The sequence below is a fragment of the Nyctibius grandis genome, chromosome 9, assembly GCF_013368605.1.
Source record: "Nyctibius grandis isolate bNycGra1 chromosome 9, bNycGra1.pri, whole genome shotgun sequence".
In the NCBI taxonomy this organism is placed as follows: domain Eukaryota; kingdom Metazoa; phylum Chordata; class Aves; order Nyctibiiformes; family Nyctibiidae; genus Nyctibius; species Nyctibius grandis.
Window position 1 is genome coordinate 26,425,850 of NC_090666.1, and position 21,025 is coordinate 26,446,874.

Consider the following 21,025-nt stretch of genomic DNA (forward strand, 5'->3'; position numbering starts at 1 on the left):
CTCAGCAGAAGAATAATAGTCCTGAATGAGAGGCCTGGGAACAGCGAGCAGAGCATGTCATTAAAGGACCAGCTCTGCCATGTTGCACAATAAGGATCTGCATGCAAGGAGCAGGGCTGTTTGGGACATTAATGCCAAGCAGTGCAGTTGTCTCCCTCTTCTCTTTAATTCCTGCTTTTATAAAAAGGATTCTATTATTTATTCGCGTTAGGGAAGTTGAGGCTACCCTAAGCTCAGGTGAAAGCAAAAGGCAGCACTAAAATATCATTAAAAATGATAGAAGGTTCCAGGTCAAGTTGGCTATTGCAGATAAAGCTACTATCATCTCTCGTTAGTGACTGGGACTGAGAGCCAAGTGTTTTCATTACACACCAAGTAAGAAGTACTTTGTAAATCACAATAACTTCTGACACACAATAACATCCAGCCTTATTAATATAAACTGCAGGGATTTTTTTTTTTTTAAAGTCTGCTGGCAGTAAAACCACCCCTTCCATAAAACGTTGGCATTCACACATGCCCTGCAGCTTCTCACAGCACCTTTAAGCACTAAAGATGTTCATTACCTCATACACAGAAAAAAAAAGAGAGTGGGATTATATCATTGCTTCAAAATACTTTCCCCTACCTCTCCCTAAATATTAGTAAAGTTAGAAGGTGCCAGTTGTAGGCACCCCCAAAACCCACAGAGATACCAGACAGAGCAGCCAGCCCTGGTCCAGGACCACATTGTCTCCGCTCTGCTGATGCACCACTGGTTTTAGCACCCTGGCATGCAGGTAAGGCTGAATACTCTGAATTAGGGCAGAAGAGCATTGCTCTCCATGCACTCTTCCTCCTTCCATTTAGAGATAGCTGGGTTTTATTTTATTACTGTGTTGGAAAGGACTGCATCTCCCTCAAAGCAGCTTTTCCACATTGGCCACAGTCTCTCCCAATTTAGAGGTTGCAGGTGGGACCTCCTGTGCTGCAGGGAAAAGGCTGGAGGTTCCTGGAAACTGTCCAGACCCTTTCTGTCCCCAAGGAGCTTCAGCCAAGATGAATGTGTTAGCTCAGGTCCCTGTTGCTGAGTAAGTCAGACTCCTGGCCCCCACCTTGCTGGCTCATGCAGTCCTCCCTCCTCCTCCCTGCCACCTACCTGGGAGCTCTGCTGTGCTCAGTGCCCACAGTACAAAGTTCTCCTCCCTAGTGAGGGTCTGGCAAGTGTTTTCCTAATACAAGTGAGCATCAACACAGGAGACATCACTCTTGTGCAGGAGGGACACATGAGCTCCTGCAAGGAGAAAATCAGGGCTAACCCCAAAGGGACAACTGGGATAAAGGCAGCACCATGACCTCACTGGTCTTCCTACATCAATACACCAAACAAACAGCTCTTTGTGGTACATATATACAGCAAACACATTGAAAGAGGCAGATGGTGTTGCAATATAAATACTAGGACAGAGAACAGCTCAGCGAGATACTATTTTTCTATCTTGCAAAAAGGGAGCTTTTTTTGAGGTTCCCCCCTTTCTGATTCAGGGGAACACAATGTTGTTGAAGCAGGAAGAAAAAACATTGCTTCTCCAGATTAGTCAATGCCAAAGGAAGCAGGAAACAGATCTGAGCCCAAATGGAGCAACAGAGGGGCTTAGCTCAAGCTCTCCAGTGTACCGAAGAGCCCCACTATTACCAACCTGTCTAAAAATTTTCTCTTCTCAATGAAGTCTTTCATCAGACAATTCCTGACCAGCCCAGCTGCTGCCCTCCTCCCAAAAACCTTACTAAGGCCATCACCCCTGCTTAAATACACCTCGCATTATAGCTAAAATGTTCATCAGGTGTTGATCTCATGTTGTTTCATGCTAATGTACCACAGCTGAGCCTCATGCATACTAGCTCTGAATACCGATAACGATGCAAGAGGAAAGACAAGCCCCAAGCTTCTGCTATTTTCAAGTGACGTTTGATGAGATACGTCAGAAATGGCAGGATCATTTCAGAAGTCGGTTGTGCTTTGCACCAATAACTGCTTGTTGTGCATAATGTGTCGAGGAGGTGCTAGCAGGAACGGCTGTAGTACCAGTTTATAAATAAATTAATTGATTAAATTGGGAATGCTCTGATAAGGGCACTCTTAAAAAATGTAATTAGGAATAACTCATCTTACAATAAACTTTTGCAACTTTTTGACGCACAATCAAAAGCCACGTTGCCTGTTTTGCTGCACGTGGAAACTCTGGATTCTGCTTGTCCTCCCTAGCGTATGCACAGCCATACACAATGTCTCTGTTTCTATTAATTGCCAGCGTGTCTCCGTACTGCATTTGGTTTGCGGCTTTGAGGTTTATTCCACGCCCCTGTTGATGGTTCCTGTAACGTACACAACACGGGGCTCCTGAATGTCACTTAAATGTTATTAGAGACACAGTGGTCAAATGCCGCAGCAGAGGCACAAACACCGTCATAAGCTTCATTTGTAACTTTTAAGGCTTTTTCTTTTTTTGGCAGTTTATTATTTCTTGCTGCAGGAAATAAAACGTTTCCTATTTGCACTGCGATGAAAAAACAGGAGATTTTAGTACTAATTGGATTAAAGGAACAGTGTAAAACTTAATAGAGAAAATAAATCTGGAAAAGGGAGAGAGTCAATGCGTAGAAGCCCTGTGGGTCTCCTACAGAAAGCACACGTTTACCTGCGCTGGGTGTGTTTTGAGGTGCCTCAGCCCGTAACAAAACACCGTAGCGATACACCCTGCTAGAAACGTTTGTGCTTCGGAGCGTTCTCCGGGGCTGGATCACCACGGCGTTGGTGACATTTCCTTAGTTGACTGGTCCGTGTGACCGAGCGGGGCCGGCCCGGGGCTCACCCCCGCTCCGCGGGCCGGCCCGGGGCGGGCGGTGCCGGCTGCCGCCGGTAGGGGTCAGCATTGCCATTCGCCTGGCGGCACAGGCGCCAGCCGCCCCCCCCATAGTCATTGGAGGAGGAACTAGGGAGTCACACAGAGAAAATATTAAACTAATAGGCAAGAGCATTTGTTTTAGCTACTCTTCACACTGCTAGGGTTTTTTAAAATATTCATGTTACCTATTGTCTTAAGATGGATAACAATGGCAGCGCTAAGGCTTTTCCCATCAGTTTAATGCTCTGCCGGGTGCTCTTTTAAGGTTTCTCCTTAACCATTTCTCACACCATACAACTGTGAGAAAGACCATATAAGAAATTATTTCTTCACTTGACCATGCAGGGTCTGCGAAGGGCAAGTGGCCTCTCCCTGCTGTCCATCAGCGAGGGCCGCACGTATAGCGCTGTGCATCCCTTCACCGGCCTGCGACGGCTTTCCGAGAAGCTCCCGCGCCTTGCAGGAGGCTCATTGCACCTATTCTTGAATCTTGGAAAATCAGGGGATAAATCATCCCCCAGCTCCATGCCCCCAGCTTGGTTCCCTGATGGGCTGTGCATGGTGGGGTGCAGGGACGGGGATGAAGGCTCTCCCCTCTTGCCTGGTGCAGATATATTCTTTGCTTTGCGTTCGGGTGGCAGCACAGGCCGTGCAATGAGGACTTGCAGCAGCCCCGGCTGTGCTCGCAGGAGCTGTGCATCCTGCACGAGCTATAGGTGCTGAGCTACAAGGGCTGTGCAAGCAGGGGAGCGCAGGGCCAGCGGTGTGTGGGGACACGAAGCAGTCCAGTCGTGCACGCACCACCAGGTCCTGCAAAGTTCCTCCAGAGCTGATGTTTCACCACGCTGAAATTAGAACCATTGCTCCCTGACAGCTTTGGGATTATTTTATTGCATGAAGAGGCCCCAGGCAGCCCACGCTTGGCCAGCTGGTATTCACCGAGCGGAATCTGAGCGTGATATTTGCCATAGCAAGGACACATGTGAGCAACCATCCTTCTTGTCCCCACTGTCCCCTCCTGCTTTCAGTGTTTTATAAAGAGGACGGATGGAGTTTGGGGGCAGAAAGTTCCTGCTGGGGTGGGGGGCAGTGATGCTAATGAAAGGGACTTTATCTGCAGGACACTGGAGTGAGAGCAGAAGAGACCAGTCGTCTGCCAATACTGTGTCCTTCCAAGCCTTCCTGTGCTTCCCCAGGTGTAGAGGGAAAAAGGGGATGTCTGGCAGGAGGACAGGAGCTGGGGAAATGGAGGAGAACCAGTGATGGGATATAGCGGTGCATTTATTTACATGGGAGGTTCTAAAATGATGATGGAGTGCGATCGCTGCTAAAGATGAGAAAGGATCATTCATCTTGGAAGATTTCTCCCCTCCCAACTTCTACCACAGCCCCTCTCACAGCAAACGTGTTTTCAGGACAGCATCCCTCTGCACATGGCATTTCAGGCTTTTGCATATCTAAAACTAACGCTTTATTGGAGTGACTGACACATCTGAAGTCTTGCAGTCTGGCTCCAACAGCCCTCTTGGGATCCTGAAGTGGCATTGAACTATTCTGCCAGAGCTGCGCAGTGCCATAATATACTTAAAATTTCATTTTAATTTGCGCAGGGGTTTGAAAGCTTGGAGCAGCAGCGTTTATGAGCAGTGTAGTCTCCTTTCTCTTGCCCTACAGTGGTTCACTGGTGGGAAATATCATTTGAAGACTGTCATCATCACCTTAAAAATGTACTTGCCAGCTACAGTTTTTGGAGCAGCTGACACTTTGTTTTTTTGGACTCCAGACTCACAGAAACCACAGCCCTTTGAATGTCATGAATCTTCCGATGGTGCAGGCAGGATGAAAACCACAGAAGATCAGACTCTCCCATTATAATTACACACATTTTTTTGACTGATCACAGCATCCTTCATTTCTGTGGTAATTACACTGGCCTTGAACGCCATGTACTGACATCCCGATGTCTTCCTGATACTCAGTAACTGCTTCTGATCAATGCTGATGTGAATGAATTAAAGTTAATAATATTGCCTCCCATTAGGGCAATGGTTGTTGGGCTCTAATTCAATCCTGCCAGCTGAGAGCCAGCCTGAGCAGGTGCTTTCACTTTGGACATGAAGAGAGACATGATTTAAGGCCCTGGTGAGGAAGCTGAGATTTTTTTTCTCCTGGAAAGGAAGGAGAAGAGGTAGGTGGTGATTGTTTGTTGGAGAAATACTTCACTAGATATGTTTGTTAATGGATGTGTTAGGTCTTTTTGTTAGCATGATAAATATTAAAGAATGGATTTTAAGATTAAATGCTTTACTTAGTTTTCCCTTTCTACAGCAGAAAGTAGAAAAATACTTATTTTAATTTTGTTCTATGTTATAAATGGCTCATGTTAGGATAGGTAAATTTATAATGAAAAATATATTTCTATAGTGCATGAAGCCAGCACCAAAATGCTTTAAAACACTTGTATATGTGTTTATATTGCTCTTGAAGTATGGGGCCTGAGTTCGCCATTGTCCTGAAATTTGTTCATTTTATTGCACAGCAGATGCAAAATCTGATTTGTCTTTGCTCTAGATGGGTGAAATTAAAAGCTGAGGTACTAGTGAAAATGACAGTACAAGACAGCTGGCAATGCCCTGCATTCCTTGCTAGTACTTTCCTTCTGGTTAGGTCCTCTTGCAAACTGACAAAAGATATATCTTTGTAAATCATTTTCTAGCCTGCACATGTGTTTAATTAGTCTCTAGCCTGCATAAGGAACTGCAAGGAGAAAGATAATTATGCAGGCTTCATGCTGTTTTGAGCTCTTGCGCTTTGCAATTTCTTTTCCAGTGTTCAATTAAAAGTTAAGCACTTTTTGAGGCTATCCAAGTAGACAGCTATTGATTCTTCATTCTGTAGCAGAAGCCCTTCTTATAGTTTGTCAATTTGTGAAGTTGCTGGTTGGGAGAGAACCTGGGTAGCACAGCATCCTTAGGGAAATACCACAGTGAATTCAAGGCGTGAGCTATGAGATGGCCTCACACTTAAGACTCAAATACCTGATAATTTGAAAGCGCTTTGCTTTTTTAGACATTAAAAAATAATTTTCTTGTCCAATAAAAGGACAATCTGTGACGCGTGAAGTTTTGAAAATATCTTGCTATGTGAGCCAGTGCACTGAAAGCTGAGGTAAGGAAAAGGGATTTTTAGGTCTATGCTTGGAGAAGGTAACCAGAGGATGAGGATCCATGGGCTGTTCAGTAAAAGTATTTCAAGACCCTTTACCTATATTGGCAAGGCACTAGTAAACTAGTGTTTTGTGTAGTGGTATGGTAATCACCCTGACAGCTCCCTGGGACAGACAAGAAACCTGAGTAAAAGCAGTGCTTAGACCGTGTGGTTCTGCCTGGCAGGGATCCTGGCTCTGCCAATGATGTTTTTTTCTGTAGAGGATGTAAAATGCTCTAGGAGGAGGGGTTACCATGTGCCTTCATGCACAACTACAGTGTATGTCTTTACTATGTGCACTGCTTATCTGCTTTGGAGGAAATAAATATTTTCTTAGAGATTCACTGTCTCTCCTTTGGTTGTGGACAACATGCACATGTCCTCAGTGGCTGTGGTTTATCTCTGCCACAGGAGACAAGCTGCTGTGATAACACCTGAGAAGATGAGAAGGGAAAAAAATTGCAAATGTTCGATTTTTTGCTATTAATGGGTTGCCTCAATAATGCTTGCTCTGTGGAAATTTATTCTGCTTTGTCAGGAGTAAAAAAGCTTTATTGGGGACCTAACCCAAAGACCATTCACCCCTGTGGGATCTCTTCCTCTATTTTAACAAATCTTGAATTTTCCCTCTAATGAAGGAACAGCCAATATGCTATTAAAGGAATTGACATAATTGGAATATAAATTCCCTGTGCAGAAGTAAAGATCTTTATGCAGTAATGGCTAAGGAGTAAAGAGGATGGTTCAGATGAAGATTATAAATATCCCCATTAAGTGCCCTCATTTTCACTGACATAATTACAGAAAAAGCAGGGAACTTTTATGGGCAAAGCCAACAGTCCTCATACAGGCTTTCAGCATTGGTAATGGCACATGGCTTAATGGTGACCAAGTCAAATTGTCCCTTCTGTAAGTGTGCAGATGTGGAGATCCTCTGTTCTACTAGATTTTCATAGCTGATCCACTGGGCATGGGCTGCTCTTCACAGCAGCTGGGTACAAGCTTTGGCATTGAAACCAGCTGAGCCTGGTCCAAGTTTTGTTTAGTCTTTTCTCCTGGGCAGATTTAAGGGGGCTGTAGAAAGCAGTGGCTATGGCCAGGGGAGCAGGGAGGCTGCAACGGAGGGTCTTCCTTCTTCAGGAGGTTCCTCTTGCTCTCCCATGTTGGGGACACAGGCAGGAGATGGCTATGAGCTGCACATAACATTTTAGATCTACAATAGCATAGCTCACTTGGTCCTAATTAGCTGTGACCAGTTGAAACATAAAGCTGATGGTACAGTGAAGGAAACGTAACTGAATACGTGCTTAGGAGGAAGGCTGTTACAAAAATACTGTAGCAGAAGATGAGTCTCTCTTTAATTAACAGATTTATGGTACAGTGGGTGTGTGATGAATTGAGATGGTGTGGTTAACTGTGGTGAATAAAGCTGTATCTGAACAAATGGTGGCTCTATAAAACCATGTTTGCAATGAAATATTCTCATGCTTGATAACTCCACGGTGGACTAAACTGCAAAGCTGAGATCTAGATTTACACACATGTGCAAGGATAAACGTTCAGGCATGGAGGCTTTGGCTGTTTTTACGAAGTCCTTCTGTGAAACCTGGACCCAGAGCTGGTTTCCAGCTTTCAGTGACAGTTCAGACTGGATTTTCAGAATGAAGCTTCTGGTCTGTGTGTATTGGTACTGCTGTTGTACCAGACACAGGGACCAATTTCATCAATATTTTCTCAATTTTGAGAACCATTGTTACTTGTTGATATTAATTTATACTAATGGTAGTGGTAATCAAGTTCTAATTAAGACATTGTGTTCTGCGTGATGATGAAACAGGCAAAGTACTTTAATGGTCACAACACTCTTCCTGTACGGACTGCACTCTTCACTTGAGGGTGTCAGGGAATGGCTGAGGTTGGCTGGAGGGCATCCACTTCCGTTTTACAGGTGGAGAATGAAAGCACTGGCAGGGCTGTAGCTCAAGATGCCTGCAGATTTTGTTCAGTTCAGGTGCCATTGTGCTGTGAGCCCAATTTCATACAAGGAGTCGTCTTGTGGATTCTGGAAACTGAGGCAAGTGAGATTGCAAGTCTGAAAATGTCTAATTAAACAGCTTAGAGGTGTACAGAAGACCAGTTCTCTGTTATGCCATTTGACATAAAGCCAAAAATCTGTAGGGCTATTCTGCCTGTTACATAATTCAGTGTGCAAAGTTTAGAAGTTATCCTGCATTCCTCCTGTGTTTAAAACTGCTGTTCTTTAGGCACAGTTTGGGAGGAATTATAGTATTTTTGAATTAGACTAGCTGAGGTAGGTAGAAAAAAAATGGACTTGTGTTTGGTCCTACCTGTCCTCCTTCAGATATAAGCAGATTTGGGCTAGACATCACAACTACACTGATCTTGCTGGCCATTCTCAGCCCGAAAAAAGACTGAGGCGGGGGAAAAAGGTTGTGTTTTAACACTTTTTCATCAGAGTTGCTATTTAACACAAATTATCTTTTTCCTGTATAATCTAATTGCCAAAATTTCAGCTGTTTCATTTGTACAAAGTAAGGTAATCCAATGGGATATTATACAGATGTAAGAAATAGGTTCTCTGCATTGTCTTAATAGATTTATAATAGATTCATGCACAAATTAGGAGAAAACAGACTTGGGTGTTTATAAAGTATGGCAAATCTATAAAAAAGGAGGGAAGAAGAAAGCATCGCTGACATCAATTTTACCTTCTGTAGCCTTAGATTTGCTGGGCAATATCATATAGTAGCTGTTGCTATTTTTATAAGCTTTGTGCAAATCAGTGTGCCCTGTGGCTGTTGAAAAAAAAAAAAACACAATTAGCTTCCCAAAAGCTGGTGATTTAACTTGTGATGATGAGAGCCTGTGAAGGATGGACACTATGGGTTCAGTTTTAGATCCAGTCCAGCTCCTTCTTCAGTTGATGGGAAAACCTCATCTGAGTTCACTGAGGGTTGGGCCAACAGGTTTCTTTTTGCCTTTAGCAGTAAGTAAAATCACTGGGCGATGTCTGCATGCATGGTATACACCATGATATTGAAATTGTTAATTCTGTAGTCAACATGTCTCACTAGGTTCAGTGGGTGCTTGTTAGAGACAGAGCCTTGGGTTGGAAAAATGGGCCATGAAGGTGATTATTTCTTTCTGAATTATTCATTGGGGAATCTTCTGCTTGTAAATGAGAAACGCCTTTGATACATGACCTGACAACATGCCAGTCTGAGTAATTGCTGTCTCACTGTGAAATCACCTGGCATGGGCTAAGGAGGGTGAAGACTTGGCAAGATGCTCTGCCTTGCCAATTGGTGTGCAAAAGCAAGGCTGTCCAGGCTTAGAAGTGTTCCAGCTGATGGGACACCAGGGCTCTGACATCATGGGAAGTCTACCAGGGCAGCTGAAGACAGATGTATACTTTGCATTGTGCCATATATGCATGCTCCCTCCTGAACAGAGAGGGATGGAGAGAGGGAGGAGGAATTTGTGTCTGGACAGATATGTACTCCTGCAACAACTCCAGGTCACTCAGAATCCAACTTCACGTGTAAGGATGTTTTTGTCCACAAAGTTGTTTGGGTTTTCTTTTTTTTTTTTTTTTAAAGCAAGCGATCTTGCCTTTTTCAAGAGTGGGAATTACAACTGTAGTCACTTGTCATATGTTCAAAAATAATGATTTGTAGTCTCTAGCTTGTGAAAACTGTAATGTTTCCTTCTGCTTTATAAAAACTTTAAAAAGCATAGAAAGTGAAAATTGCACATCTGTGATGGAAATGTCAAAAGGGATATGTATGGGCTATTCAGCCTACTTCCCTTTCCTTTCCATACATTGTTTCAGATTTCCCACTATCATATGGAACAGCCTATAAGGAGCTAGGCTATGATGTGGACTTTGAATTGATTCTGGCCCTGGGAGAAGGAGGTACATATGGAACTGCACATTGCTGAGCTGGTATTGAACAGTCATTTCTGAACAGAAGCATTTCAAGAGTGATCAACTCTACAAAGTGCAGCAAGGTGAGTTGTGGATCTTCTGTAAGGGAGAAGATGGTCAGACAAAAGGTCATGCTGGCCTATGAATAGATTTGTATTATGTCCCAGTAAAGTACAAATACATGTTTGAAAGTTATTAGAGGTGGATTTAGGCGAGTGAATTCTTATTCTTCTCATCTGAACAAGCTGTATATTTTGTAAGGGTCAGAAATGCCTTTACAGGGAGGTATTTGTTAAAAAATCTGGTTAATTTAAACAGATAAATTTTGTAGTCCTTAAATAGCTACATCATAACTTCCACTGGAATAAACAACTATTAAAAGTAAGGCTACATTTCTTCCTATTCCTGACCAGTGGAGAAGAATCAGCAGCCCTCAGACTGCCTTGTAAATGCATGTTTTGGACAGCTAGCTGCCTCAGGATGGTAGTGTAGTAATCAACACACAAAGCAGGGAACTGTCTCATCTGGTCAAAACACAGCACTGGAAAGAGTTGTATCTGAAATGACATCCTTCTTGAGGGCTTAGGTACCTCATCCCTGACTTCAGGGAGTGGGCTGGAGAAGAACGGCGACCCATATAAAGCAGGATGTCTCTTGGACGCTGGCACTGCAATTGCTCTTTTCAGGAAGGGGACAAAGCTGGCAGAGCCAGTTTTAAGGATTCACAGTCAGAGAAAACCTAGAGGATTTTCCTCTTGGTTTCAGGTGCCTGGATCTCTTTGGCTTCTCTAGATTCTCAGCTTATCTTAGGGATTTGGCTCTAAATTACTGGGAATGTATCTGAAGTATAAAGTGGCATGAATTATAGTAAGAGTTTATGTTAAGTTAAGCTTCTAGTGTGTGAGCTAGCACATATTAAACCGGTTTGGGCATCTTCAAATGCAATGCAGGGTGCCCAAGATTTCAGCTTCTCTTAAGCAATAGCTAATTGCCAATATTTGCTCATGCTATTCTATACCAAAATGAGCAAATGGCTTGATAGCAAAAGTTATGGCTGTGCTATAAGCAATATGAAGGTAAAAGCAAATAACTTAAACATAGAATTTTCAGACTTCAGTTTTGCGGCGCTTCAATATTTAAGCAAAATATTACAAAAGCCACAAAGCAAAGCTTTGACATTTGAGTATAGGGTGTCAATATTGTACTATTGCTTTCATCAGAGATACATGAAAAGGAAAACGCTTCATTCGCATCACCAATTGCAATCAGTATTGGATATAAAAGACTTCAAAAAAAATTAATCTTTTATCCAAAATGTTGGATTTTTACATAATTGTTGCCCAAAGTCATATGTATCTGTTAATATCAATGAAGCAAAAAGATGGACATAAAGACTGTGCAGTCTCCATTATATATTAATATATAGAAACTAGCATACACTGCCACCCTCAGCTGAGTTAACAGATTAGAGGTGGATGATTTGACTTCTAATTATTTATGTCTTCACATCCTGTACGTGAGAAAATGATGCTGCACTAAGAACAAAATAGTAGTGAGTAAGTTAAAATTCCATGCTCGGTCTCGATCAGTGCAACTGGCTTTAAGCAGTTAGCGAAGGCTTGGCTAAATACTCTGGTAGCAACTGCTGCTTTTGGTGACAAATTCCCTGCTGCTCCTTGCCCACCTTGCATCAAATTCTCTCAGACCAATTTTTTATAATTTCCTGGTTGTTTTCTTGGAACAGCAATACATAGTATCTTCTAGGTGTATCTCTGAAAAGATACGTGTTGAAGAAATAACCAAGGATTGTCAAGCTTGCTAAAAACACAAATGGAAATGGTCATATTTCAAAGGAGGTTGGTCAGAATAGGGAAAACCCAAGCAAAAAGGAAGCAATGAGTTCAAGCAAGGAAAGCAGCAGAGAGTAAGCAAATGTGTGATTGAGGACAACAAGGGTGAAAAGAAGTGAAGTCCTCTGTGCTGAGCTGATTAGGATATGGATAACAGAGGGAGGATTGAGTGCAAGGAGAAAACCTAAACAATTTTGTTGAAGGACCCAACAGTTTTGAATAATCTGGTTTTGCTAGATATATTCCTTTATGTATATTTTTAATGTGATTTTGACAGAGAAAATTGATGCAGGAAGCCAGCTAAAATTATTCTGGCATGTGCTAATTAACATGAGACTCAGACTTCCAATGGGAAGATGCATTACCTGGGTAACAAGTAGTGGATTACTTGGAAGCATGGTAAAATAAACAAAAGTAATACTTTCTGCAAGTTTTTCTGTTGCTTGTCCTTTAGTTTGTGTGTTGTCTGACATGATGGCATCTCAATTCTTGCCTCTATTACTAAGCACAAATTAGGACAATACAGCACTTTTTCTCTGGTCTTTTGTGTTAAGGATGGTGGCTTTCCTTTTTACAACTGTCACATATAGTTATAAATTTTTTTTAGCTTGTAGTAGGAGTGTATTAGCTGCTCTGTGGTCAAAGGTACCTAAACTTGAGTAGCATATTAACTAAATTTAACTTCAAAGAGAAGAACATATGAAATGAAAAGCCTCTAATTATCAGGAACAGATGATCATTAGTTCCTATAAGCTGCATAAACAACTTTGTATTCATAAAAGTGGAGTTTAGAGAAAACATGGGTCACTGACACTTCCAAAATAAAAAATTACTATATGCCACCTCTCCTCTCTCTTAGCACAATTTATTCTTGTTTGTGATGCAGAAATACTCTTGAACTTAGTATATGGAGAGACAAAATGTACCATCTGTCCAATGCTCCTGAGAATTTTCAAAGGCAACAAGAGCAGAAGATGTAGAGGCTGTAGTTCTTGGAAACAGCAGCATCAGTGTGGATAGAATAACTCTCTTATTATAGTCTAGTCTGTATGCTGTAATATATATACCTTACAGTTCCAGTGTCTTCAGTAGGAAACCTGCACTTCAGTGCTGTGCCCCGTAAAACCTGTGCTGTGTGATCACATTGTACTGGTATCACTCTATTATTGATGAAATGCTCACCTGTTCAGTCCCAAATTTTTCTGTAAGTGGAGTCAAACCTCTTCATACTTCTGTTTGCACTTGTATTGTTGGGTTTTGAGCAGAGCGTGGTTTTACACTTTCTTTCCTGTGAGAAAACTGCGTGAAATTGAAGCCAGACTAAATTTTAGAAATTTATCAAAGAAAAACAGCTTTTAGATGAGGTGATTAAACAGTATAACTAGTATTACAGCCAATGCTAGTTATGCTTCTAAGAAAATGCTTAGGAGAAGGAACATCAGCAAAAGTGCTGATGAAGTGGGAAACTGTCATTCTTGTTTCCATACAATCTCAACTCAAACCCTTCTTTTCAGAGACTTGTATAGCTTAGATCTCATCTATAAAAATATCCAGAAATGTAGCAGAAGCTTTTACTTTGAATGTTCTCCTGCACAGTAGAGACAAAATAGTACTACATTTAATAACTTCAGCTTAACTTTGAATGCCAAACCCTTAGCATTTTAGTATTGCTTTTCCTAGCATTCAAAAAAAAACCCCTCTTTTTGTCTTCTGGATTAGCTGTTCTTAGGTTTACATTATTTGAGAATCATATGAGCACCACCACAGGAGCAAGGAAAGAGGCAGGAATGCACAGCAGGAGGCAGAGTAGAAGATTTATTGATTTAAGCTGTCGTGGGATCATATTTATTGGAACTCCTACTACATTTTTTAAAGCACCACATTCTGTTACATTTAAAGCCCAGGAAGGTTACTATGGCCCCTAAGCTTTGCAAATGTGACCTTTATAAATATGAAGACCTGGCATAACAGCTATTACAGTGTACTTCATATGGCAGTTAGACAGTATTTGGCAATGTTTACATTTTTAGATGAAATTTTTGTTAAAGTACCATGTTTTTGAGACTTTGTTGTTTGTACTAATCAATTCCCTAAATTTGTTTCCTTTATCAAAGCTACCTTTGGCATACACCATTATAGGGGAAAAAAAGAAAAGCCTTGCTCCTCTAATTTTGGCAAAATGAATGTATTTTCATAGCATGGCAAAGTGTTGGTACTGTTCAAGAACAAATATTTCATTGGATGCAATATTCACATCTTTTGGAAACCTGTATGGCCCCCTGTCTTAAAACTTTTATGGGACCTCTGTAAAATAAATACATCCAAAATATAAGGATGTATAACTTCCCACTCCCTGTTCCCCACCTGCAATACTCTGTGCCTGTAATGCCATCAATTAAAGAAACTTTTCTTGTAAGCCCTCTTTCATTTCAGAGTCTGTGTTGCAAGTATCCTTGATATGATTCTAAGGATAACTTTAGCCAAATTCTGCATGTTACTTGCTTGTTGTACAAGCAGCTGCCAGATGGTAATATGGAGAAATGACATTTAATGTCAGTCACCTAACTGGAAGGCAGATGGCACAGCAGAAGTTGGAATAAGATGTTTGCCAACTCATTCTGGCTTACAGCTGTGGTCCTGTGCTCCACCATGACTGTGTGGACAATGGCCTCTTGACTGTCATTGTGATACTGCCTTCATAGTGTTCCAGGCCACACTATGTGCTCATTCAAAAAGCTGAATTGAGGACATTCCCTTGTCCCTTCTCCTCAAGAGCTGCACTGAAGAACAATCAGAAATGGGTGTGTAAAAGTCAGTGGGGCAGATAATTCTTTGCTGGCTGCTTGTCTATTGTGATGAAGTGCATAAACTGGACCTTTTGGATGTCTTCCTGCAGGGGAGGGAAAGTCACTGGAAGTAGCTTGCATGAATGTTCTGGTTTTTTTAATTCAACTTGTCAGAATTGTAGACAGTTGGCTTGTTGAATTCAGTAGAAGGGGATATTTTGCTCTGAATGAGGGGATAGTCTCTCAACCTTTCAGTCAGTGGTATAAAGCTGGAAAACTATCTGGCTCTTAGGGCTTGGGAGCACGGGCCACACTTTGGGAGCATTCCAGTTTAGCCCATTTTTGTGAATGATGTTTTTCAAATACTATAACTTGTCTGGCTGATGTATCCGGCTAAGGTGCGTGGCTTAGTCTTTGCTGTGTGAGAAGAGTAAACAGTCTGTCTAATGAAATGCTCAAACTACAGCAGATGCTGCTTCTGCGTCTTTCTCATGAGAAGTTATGGGATATGGTAACAACATTGGTTATTGCCATTTGGAAGACGATAATCATTTATAACTTAGACTGTTATGAGGCCATAAAGCAGGGTGAACTGGGTGTTTGGAATTCAGCTTAGCAATAACCAAATATAATGTATTTATGGCAGGTGGCTCTCAACATAGTAGAGAAAAACAAGTTGGCTTGTTATGCCTTTTGAAGGAAAATTATTGTACTATCAGTTCACTTATATAGGCACAAAGGGATGACTTAAATAGTTTAGAAGTTGCCAGCCAAACACTGTTTCCAGACAAAGCTTTGAACCTTTGGGAAATAACAATCAGTGACCAACTGATTCTTTTAAAGCAAACAAACTCTATGGGTCCTTTAGGATATTGGCAAATCTCCACATATGGTAGAACCGGTTATCTTCCCACTGCAATTTCTTTTCATAGAAAGTACCACTGCAATGGACATATCTGACTTCTTTGAAAATGCAAGCCATAGGCTGTCCTGAACTATCTGGTGTCTGAATGTAGAACATAACTTCTATGAAGAACTCTGTCATTGCTAAAATACTCCAGGAATAGTTTCCGTTAAACTTGAAAATCAGAGTTATTTGTTACAAAATTTCTCTTTGTTTTTAGTTGTAATTTATTCTGATTTAATTCTTGATATGGTTGGATATGTTTGCATCTTTGCTTAGCCTTTCTTATCAAATCTATTACCTGTGCACTTTGATCAAGCTGTTTAACTATTCCTTTAATAAACCAAGAAGCCTGAGATCCTTTTGTCCTTCACTATTATTTTTTTCCAATCTTAGTGTTGCCTGAAGCACTTCTCTGAGCTCTATTTAAGCTTTCATCAGCCTTTTTGAATTGTGGATACCATATATTTCCATATTTTAGTGAGATAGAGAAGTCCTGTGAAAAAATTTGTAGAGAGACCTGTAGAGGCAGATAAAACTCTCAGAAGCGGAGAAGGGAGAGAAGGGTACTGCTTATTTTGTTAGTTCAACCCTTTGTGTAAAGACTAACAGCAAAAGTGTTGCTGAGAGAAGCGAGTGGTATTAACTTATGATATTAATCAGCTATGCTTGCCTGTATGACATAAGTACAGCTACACTTCCTCTGTGATTTATGGTGGAAACAGGAATTTCCCTAAGAGAATGAGGCCTCCATTTGAAGTCATCCCAACTGCATTATGACTTTTAATTCCACAGTTTTACAAGTACTGACTCATGAGTGTTGTGCTTTATGATGTCACTTCTGCTTATTCTTTGTTATTTTTTGAGATGCTCTGCTGGAGTTCAGGACTGCTCTTTTGGGTTGGATGAAAGGATGAAAGAACCTTGCTCTGGTCATATCACTTTCCTCTGAAGAGAAAACAAAACAAACCTGCAGAACAAAAAGGTAGGTATGTCAGCATTTGCCCTCCATCGCTTGAACAGAGATGAGTTCAAGCCCTGACATGTACCAAACTCAGCCAAGTAGGGAAGCTGACAATAGAGAATTTATGAAGGAATACAACAGTTCTTGTTGCCTTAGCAGTGTTGATGATCGTGTGCCAAAACTTTGTTGTTTTACTACAGCCTGGAGACTTCGACAGTGCCAAAGTACTCATCGGTTCTCAAGGATGTGTTCACAATGGGAGAGGAATGGAAATCCTGTGTGATGATCTCTAGAAAGAAAATGCTAAAATAATAGTTTCACAGGTAACAGGACCTCTTGCAGGACTGCATCTTGCATCTTTTTTTCAGGCTAAAGACTGAATGGAATTATATAATTCAATTTCACTCACTTCCATCTTCTGTGATCTTCAGACTGTATTTCAATTGTTAGATTTATTTTTCTTTTAAAGCTTGCAAGTGAAGCTGGTACCTCTCAGACCAGCTATTAGCACTTCTCTGGAAAAAAAAGAAAATCAAAGATTACTTTGGGTGTTTATTTTCAGTTACTTTACATGAATTCAAGCACTGATTCTGAATTCCTACTGATGCAAAGCCCATTAACTCTACGGAAATGTAGGACTGGGACCTCTAATCTTATTTTAAAATAAAAAATAACAGAAAATTTTCTGTTGAGTCCTGTAACCTTATTTCAAGAGCTGTAACATGTATTCTCTACAAATGTATAGGATTTGGTATGCTTCTTTTCCCAACTTTTGCCTGGGAAAACTCCTGCTCTTAATTAAACTAGAATGTACTGCAGGAAGTTAATTTAAGCAACTGACTGACTGAGCCCTGGTGAACAGCAAACACTTGTTTCAGCTACAGAAATGTTTCCTCTAAAGAAGAAAATAGTCCCTTATGAGACTGAAGCAGCATTTTTCTCTTCTTTCTTTTCCTCCCATTTAAGAAAACGCAGTGTTTCCTAGTCAGAGAAAGGTCGCAGAAGACAGCGGGGAGGATGCTGAGGAGACGCCGAGGCCCGCCCCGGCTTCGCCAGCGACCACCCTGGAAACCCCCAGAAATCTCCTCCCGGTCCCGCCGGCGCCAGGACCGCTCCCTCGCTAAGTAAAAGGCGTGAGAAGCTTCGCCTCGCCTTGAAGACAGCACCCATTGGGACCTCCGGGGGCAAGAAACTGAAGCGTGTGTGAGGCCAAATTAAACTCAATTGAATTAAATTAAATCGCCGCCGAGCGGCTGTTCCCGCCTCCGCCCCGCGGCGGCAGCTCGCCATGGGCCGGGCGCGGGCGCCTCTTCTCGCGAGAGGTCGCCACGGCAACGGTGAGACGCGACGGCGGGGAGGCAGCGGCCATGGAGGGGGCGGCGGAGGGCTTTGAGGCGTCCGCCTGCCTGCAGAGTATCCTTCCTCCTCCGGAGTATTCTCCTGCTCATCCTCCTCGTCTGAGGCGGGCGGCTATGGGGTGCGGGGCGCCTCGGGGTCCCGCCGGTCCGCTCCTCAGGGGGCGAGCGGCGCGGGCGGGTCCGTCTCCTCAGCGCTCCTGCCCTCCTCCGCGTGTGCTCGGCCTCCCCAGGCGGGGGGACCCCCGGGGCAGCCTGGGCGGCAGCCTGAGGGGATCGGGCAGGGCGAGGGCAGCCTGCAGCCCTGCCTGTGCCGCCGGATGCTCCTTGGGAGCCGGGGCAGGACCGTCCCAGCAGGAGACCCGCGGGCTGCCAAGTTACTTCACAGAGTAGGGGGGAGCCCAAAAAGCCACCACCTTGGTGCTGTTTTTTGTGGGTTATTGTCCCTGGAGGCTAAAAAGGGCCAATATGGGGGGTGGTTTTCCTGCAGAGACCGTAGTGTCTTGCTCACTGGAGTGTGATGCTTGTTTTCATGCTGATGAAGAGCAAGAGTCCATGAGTGACCCTCAGGAAAACTGTGGTAACTTTATCCCCCCCCCCCTTGCTGATAGGGACAGTCGAAGCAAGGTTAAAATTCTGAACTGAAAGTCTGTTACGGCCACTTTTGTTTTAGGCATTGGTCAGTAAATGCGGAATATCTACAGAGGGGTGACAAGACTTGTTGCTAAGGCTCACAGTCTGCATGTGCTACTGTAAAAGGTGCTCCTTTAATTTCCCAGTGCCTGCCACACAGAGGAACTGGCTAGATAGTCGTGCTTTTGTTTAGTAGTGTGTATGACCAAGTTATAAATATTATGATACAAAACCTAGACATTTTATTTGCTGTCTCCACATTTGCTGGCTTTTCAAGGAAGAAGTTTGAATTCTTTTCACAATTGAGTTGTAGCAAATTATGTCAGGAGTTTATGGCTTTTAAATGTGTAATTTTTGGTCAGATCACCCAAATTCTAGTTTTGTCACTAGGTCAGACTAGCTCTTGTCTGTTCTCTTTTGTAGCTTTAAGCTGCCAAATCAAGAAGCTCTTGTGAGCTTTGTTTTAGAGGCTAAATAATCAGAGCTTAAGTGTTAGGCCCTACCAGTTTTTCCTGCCTTGCTATAATTAAGATGTAAGCCAATATAAAAGCAATATAAAAAAAAAAAAATAGAAGGTTGGCCTTAGTGAGCTTGTGCCTCAGTTTCTACCTCCTTGAAACTGCACAGCTGTTTGCACACTGTGTGGTGTGCTGAAAAAAGCACTGCAGCTGTATGTGTTTAAAAAAACAACAGTGTTTGGGAAAATACGATAGCTTTAAAACTGAATTCCTCTGTTTTATTGTGAACCAGCCTATGATTTTTTGAGAGGGGGAAAAAAAAAAAAAGGGAAAAAACCCCAGAATTTTTAATGTAATGTTTTAGTTGGTGCACAGTGTTTGCAAAGATACATTAGTTGAGACCATAATGGATTGGAAAGACAGTCAGGTCAGTAGAAAATTCAGGAAAAAAAACATGTTATTTGAAAGTGTTTTACTTTTGGTATGCTGCTGTGATGTTTCTATCTAAATTGAAAGATTTGATAAAAGTAGAAAGAAATAGTCAAGTATCTTTTGTAGCCTGTACAAAAGATAGCTTTAGAAAAAATAGTCTGTGATGAAATCACTAAACATGGTGTGAAATATCACAAGGTAGAGTTTTATTTAAATGTATTTTATTTAAATTAATTTTAAGTTGATAAAATTGTGCTATGAAGTCATGAAGAAGCTTAGCGGTTCCAGAGAACTATGCAGATATTTAGTTCGTACACACAATTACTACATATATATGGAACTTGTTCCCTGCTTCATTCAAAAAATGTTGTACCCAAGTATTCATGCTGTACAAACATGACCACACTTTTTATAGTCTCATTCTTTAAAGAGCGAATGTGTAGTCAGCTAGCTAGTGCTAGGATGTCTTAATTAAAAGGGCCTTTTTAGAATATTACCCTAATTAGTCAGTCAGTATTACTGTGTCTTTTATCCTGACTTACCTGCTGCAAACATCCTTCTTGCTTCTTCAAACAATAAAGGAAACTTGTTCCTCCTGCTTTGCCCTTCCACGTTGCTGTTGTTCCCTTTTTCTTAGTAATCAGAAGTTCAGGTAAACTTTTCTCCCTCTTGAGTTGAAGGAACAAAGTCCAGGAGTTAGTTGTTTCATCAGGATGTGGTCAGACACTGATGTGAGGACCAAAACATTCCTGTTGTACTGGGGAGCAGGGAGACAATTGAAAGCTAGCTTGATACCCAAGTCCCTGATCATTATCTCATCTGTTTGGGACAGCTTTGAAAGTCATGTCTCAACATGAGCTGTTTTCACCTATTCTTTTTGCTCACCTTGGTGGACGCACATATGGGCATGGAGTACTGTGCTGAGGAGAGTTGCATTCATTGAACCACACAATTTCTTTGCCTTCCTGTTAAAATCGGAAGAGTTAATCCAGGTTTCTTCTGGTGTGATAGAGAGCAGACTTAGGCCTGTTAAATCTAATAGTTTGGGGGGGGTCCTTCCGTTTTTTTTCCCCTTGTGAAAGAAAACATAGTAAATGTTTTTATTTTGGAGATGAGTTTCTGCATAGTTCAGGTTTCAAGAATCAGTCAAGTTAGAAAATGAAGCTTTTGCAGAGAGTGAATTTGAGATGCAGAGAGGTGGTGACTTGAACTAAAGTCCTGTGTTCCACATCTGCAGTCTGTAATGCCATAATTCGGGAAGTAAATTTGAGGTTATGTGTATTACAGGCAATTGCTTTCATGTACTAAGCCTAGACAGGAGGTTCTTAAGAAGTGTTCATGCCAGTTTCCCATTTATATATACAATCGTTGTAGTAAGCATGTAGTTTAATTGGACAGTCAGAGGGACACAGATGTGCTTTAATTTGATTACTGAAAATTATGCCTTTATTCACTCAATGACTTCACTGTTTGTGTTTTTTTTGGTTTACAGTAGAAAATGACATTTCCCCAACTTTTATCTCAAACCTCACATCTCTCTCAAATGGTGGTTATCCTTTTTTGGGCCATGATCTTCAGCTGTTAGCCTTCTAATGGTCACAG

General features: G+C 41.9%; 1 protein-coding gene across 1 annotated transcript in view; it reads left to right on the forward strand.

The window, feature by feature from the left end:
* Positions 1 to 17,912: 17,912 nt before the first annotated feature.
* The window catches only part of SPAG16 (sperm associated antigen 16), a 430,506-nt gene continuing 427,393 nt past the window's right edge, over positions 17,913 to 21,025 (forward strand). Inside the window, 1 exon segment of the mRNA XM_068408093.1 lies at positions 17,913 to 18,022. Coding sequence (XP_068264194.1) covers positions 17,913 to 18,022 — 110 coding nt within the window.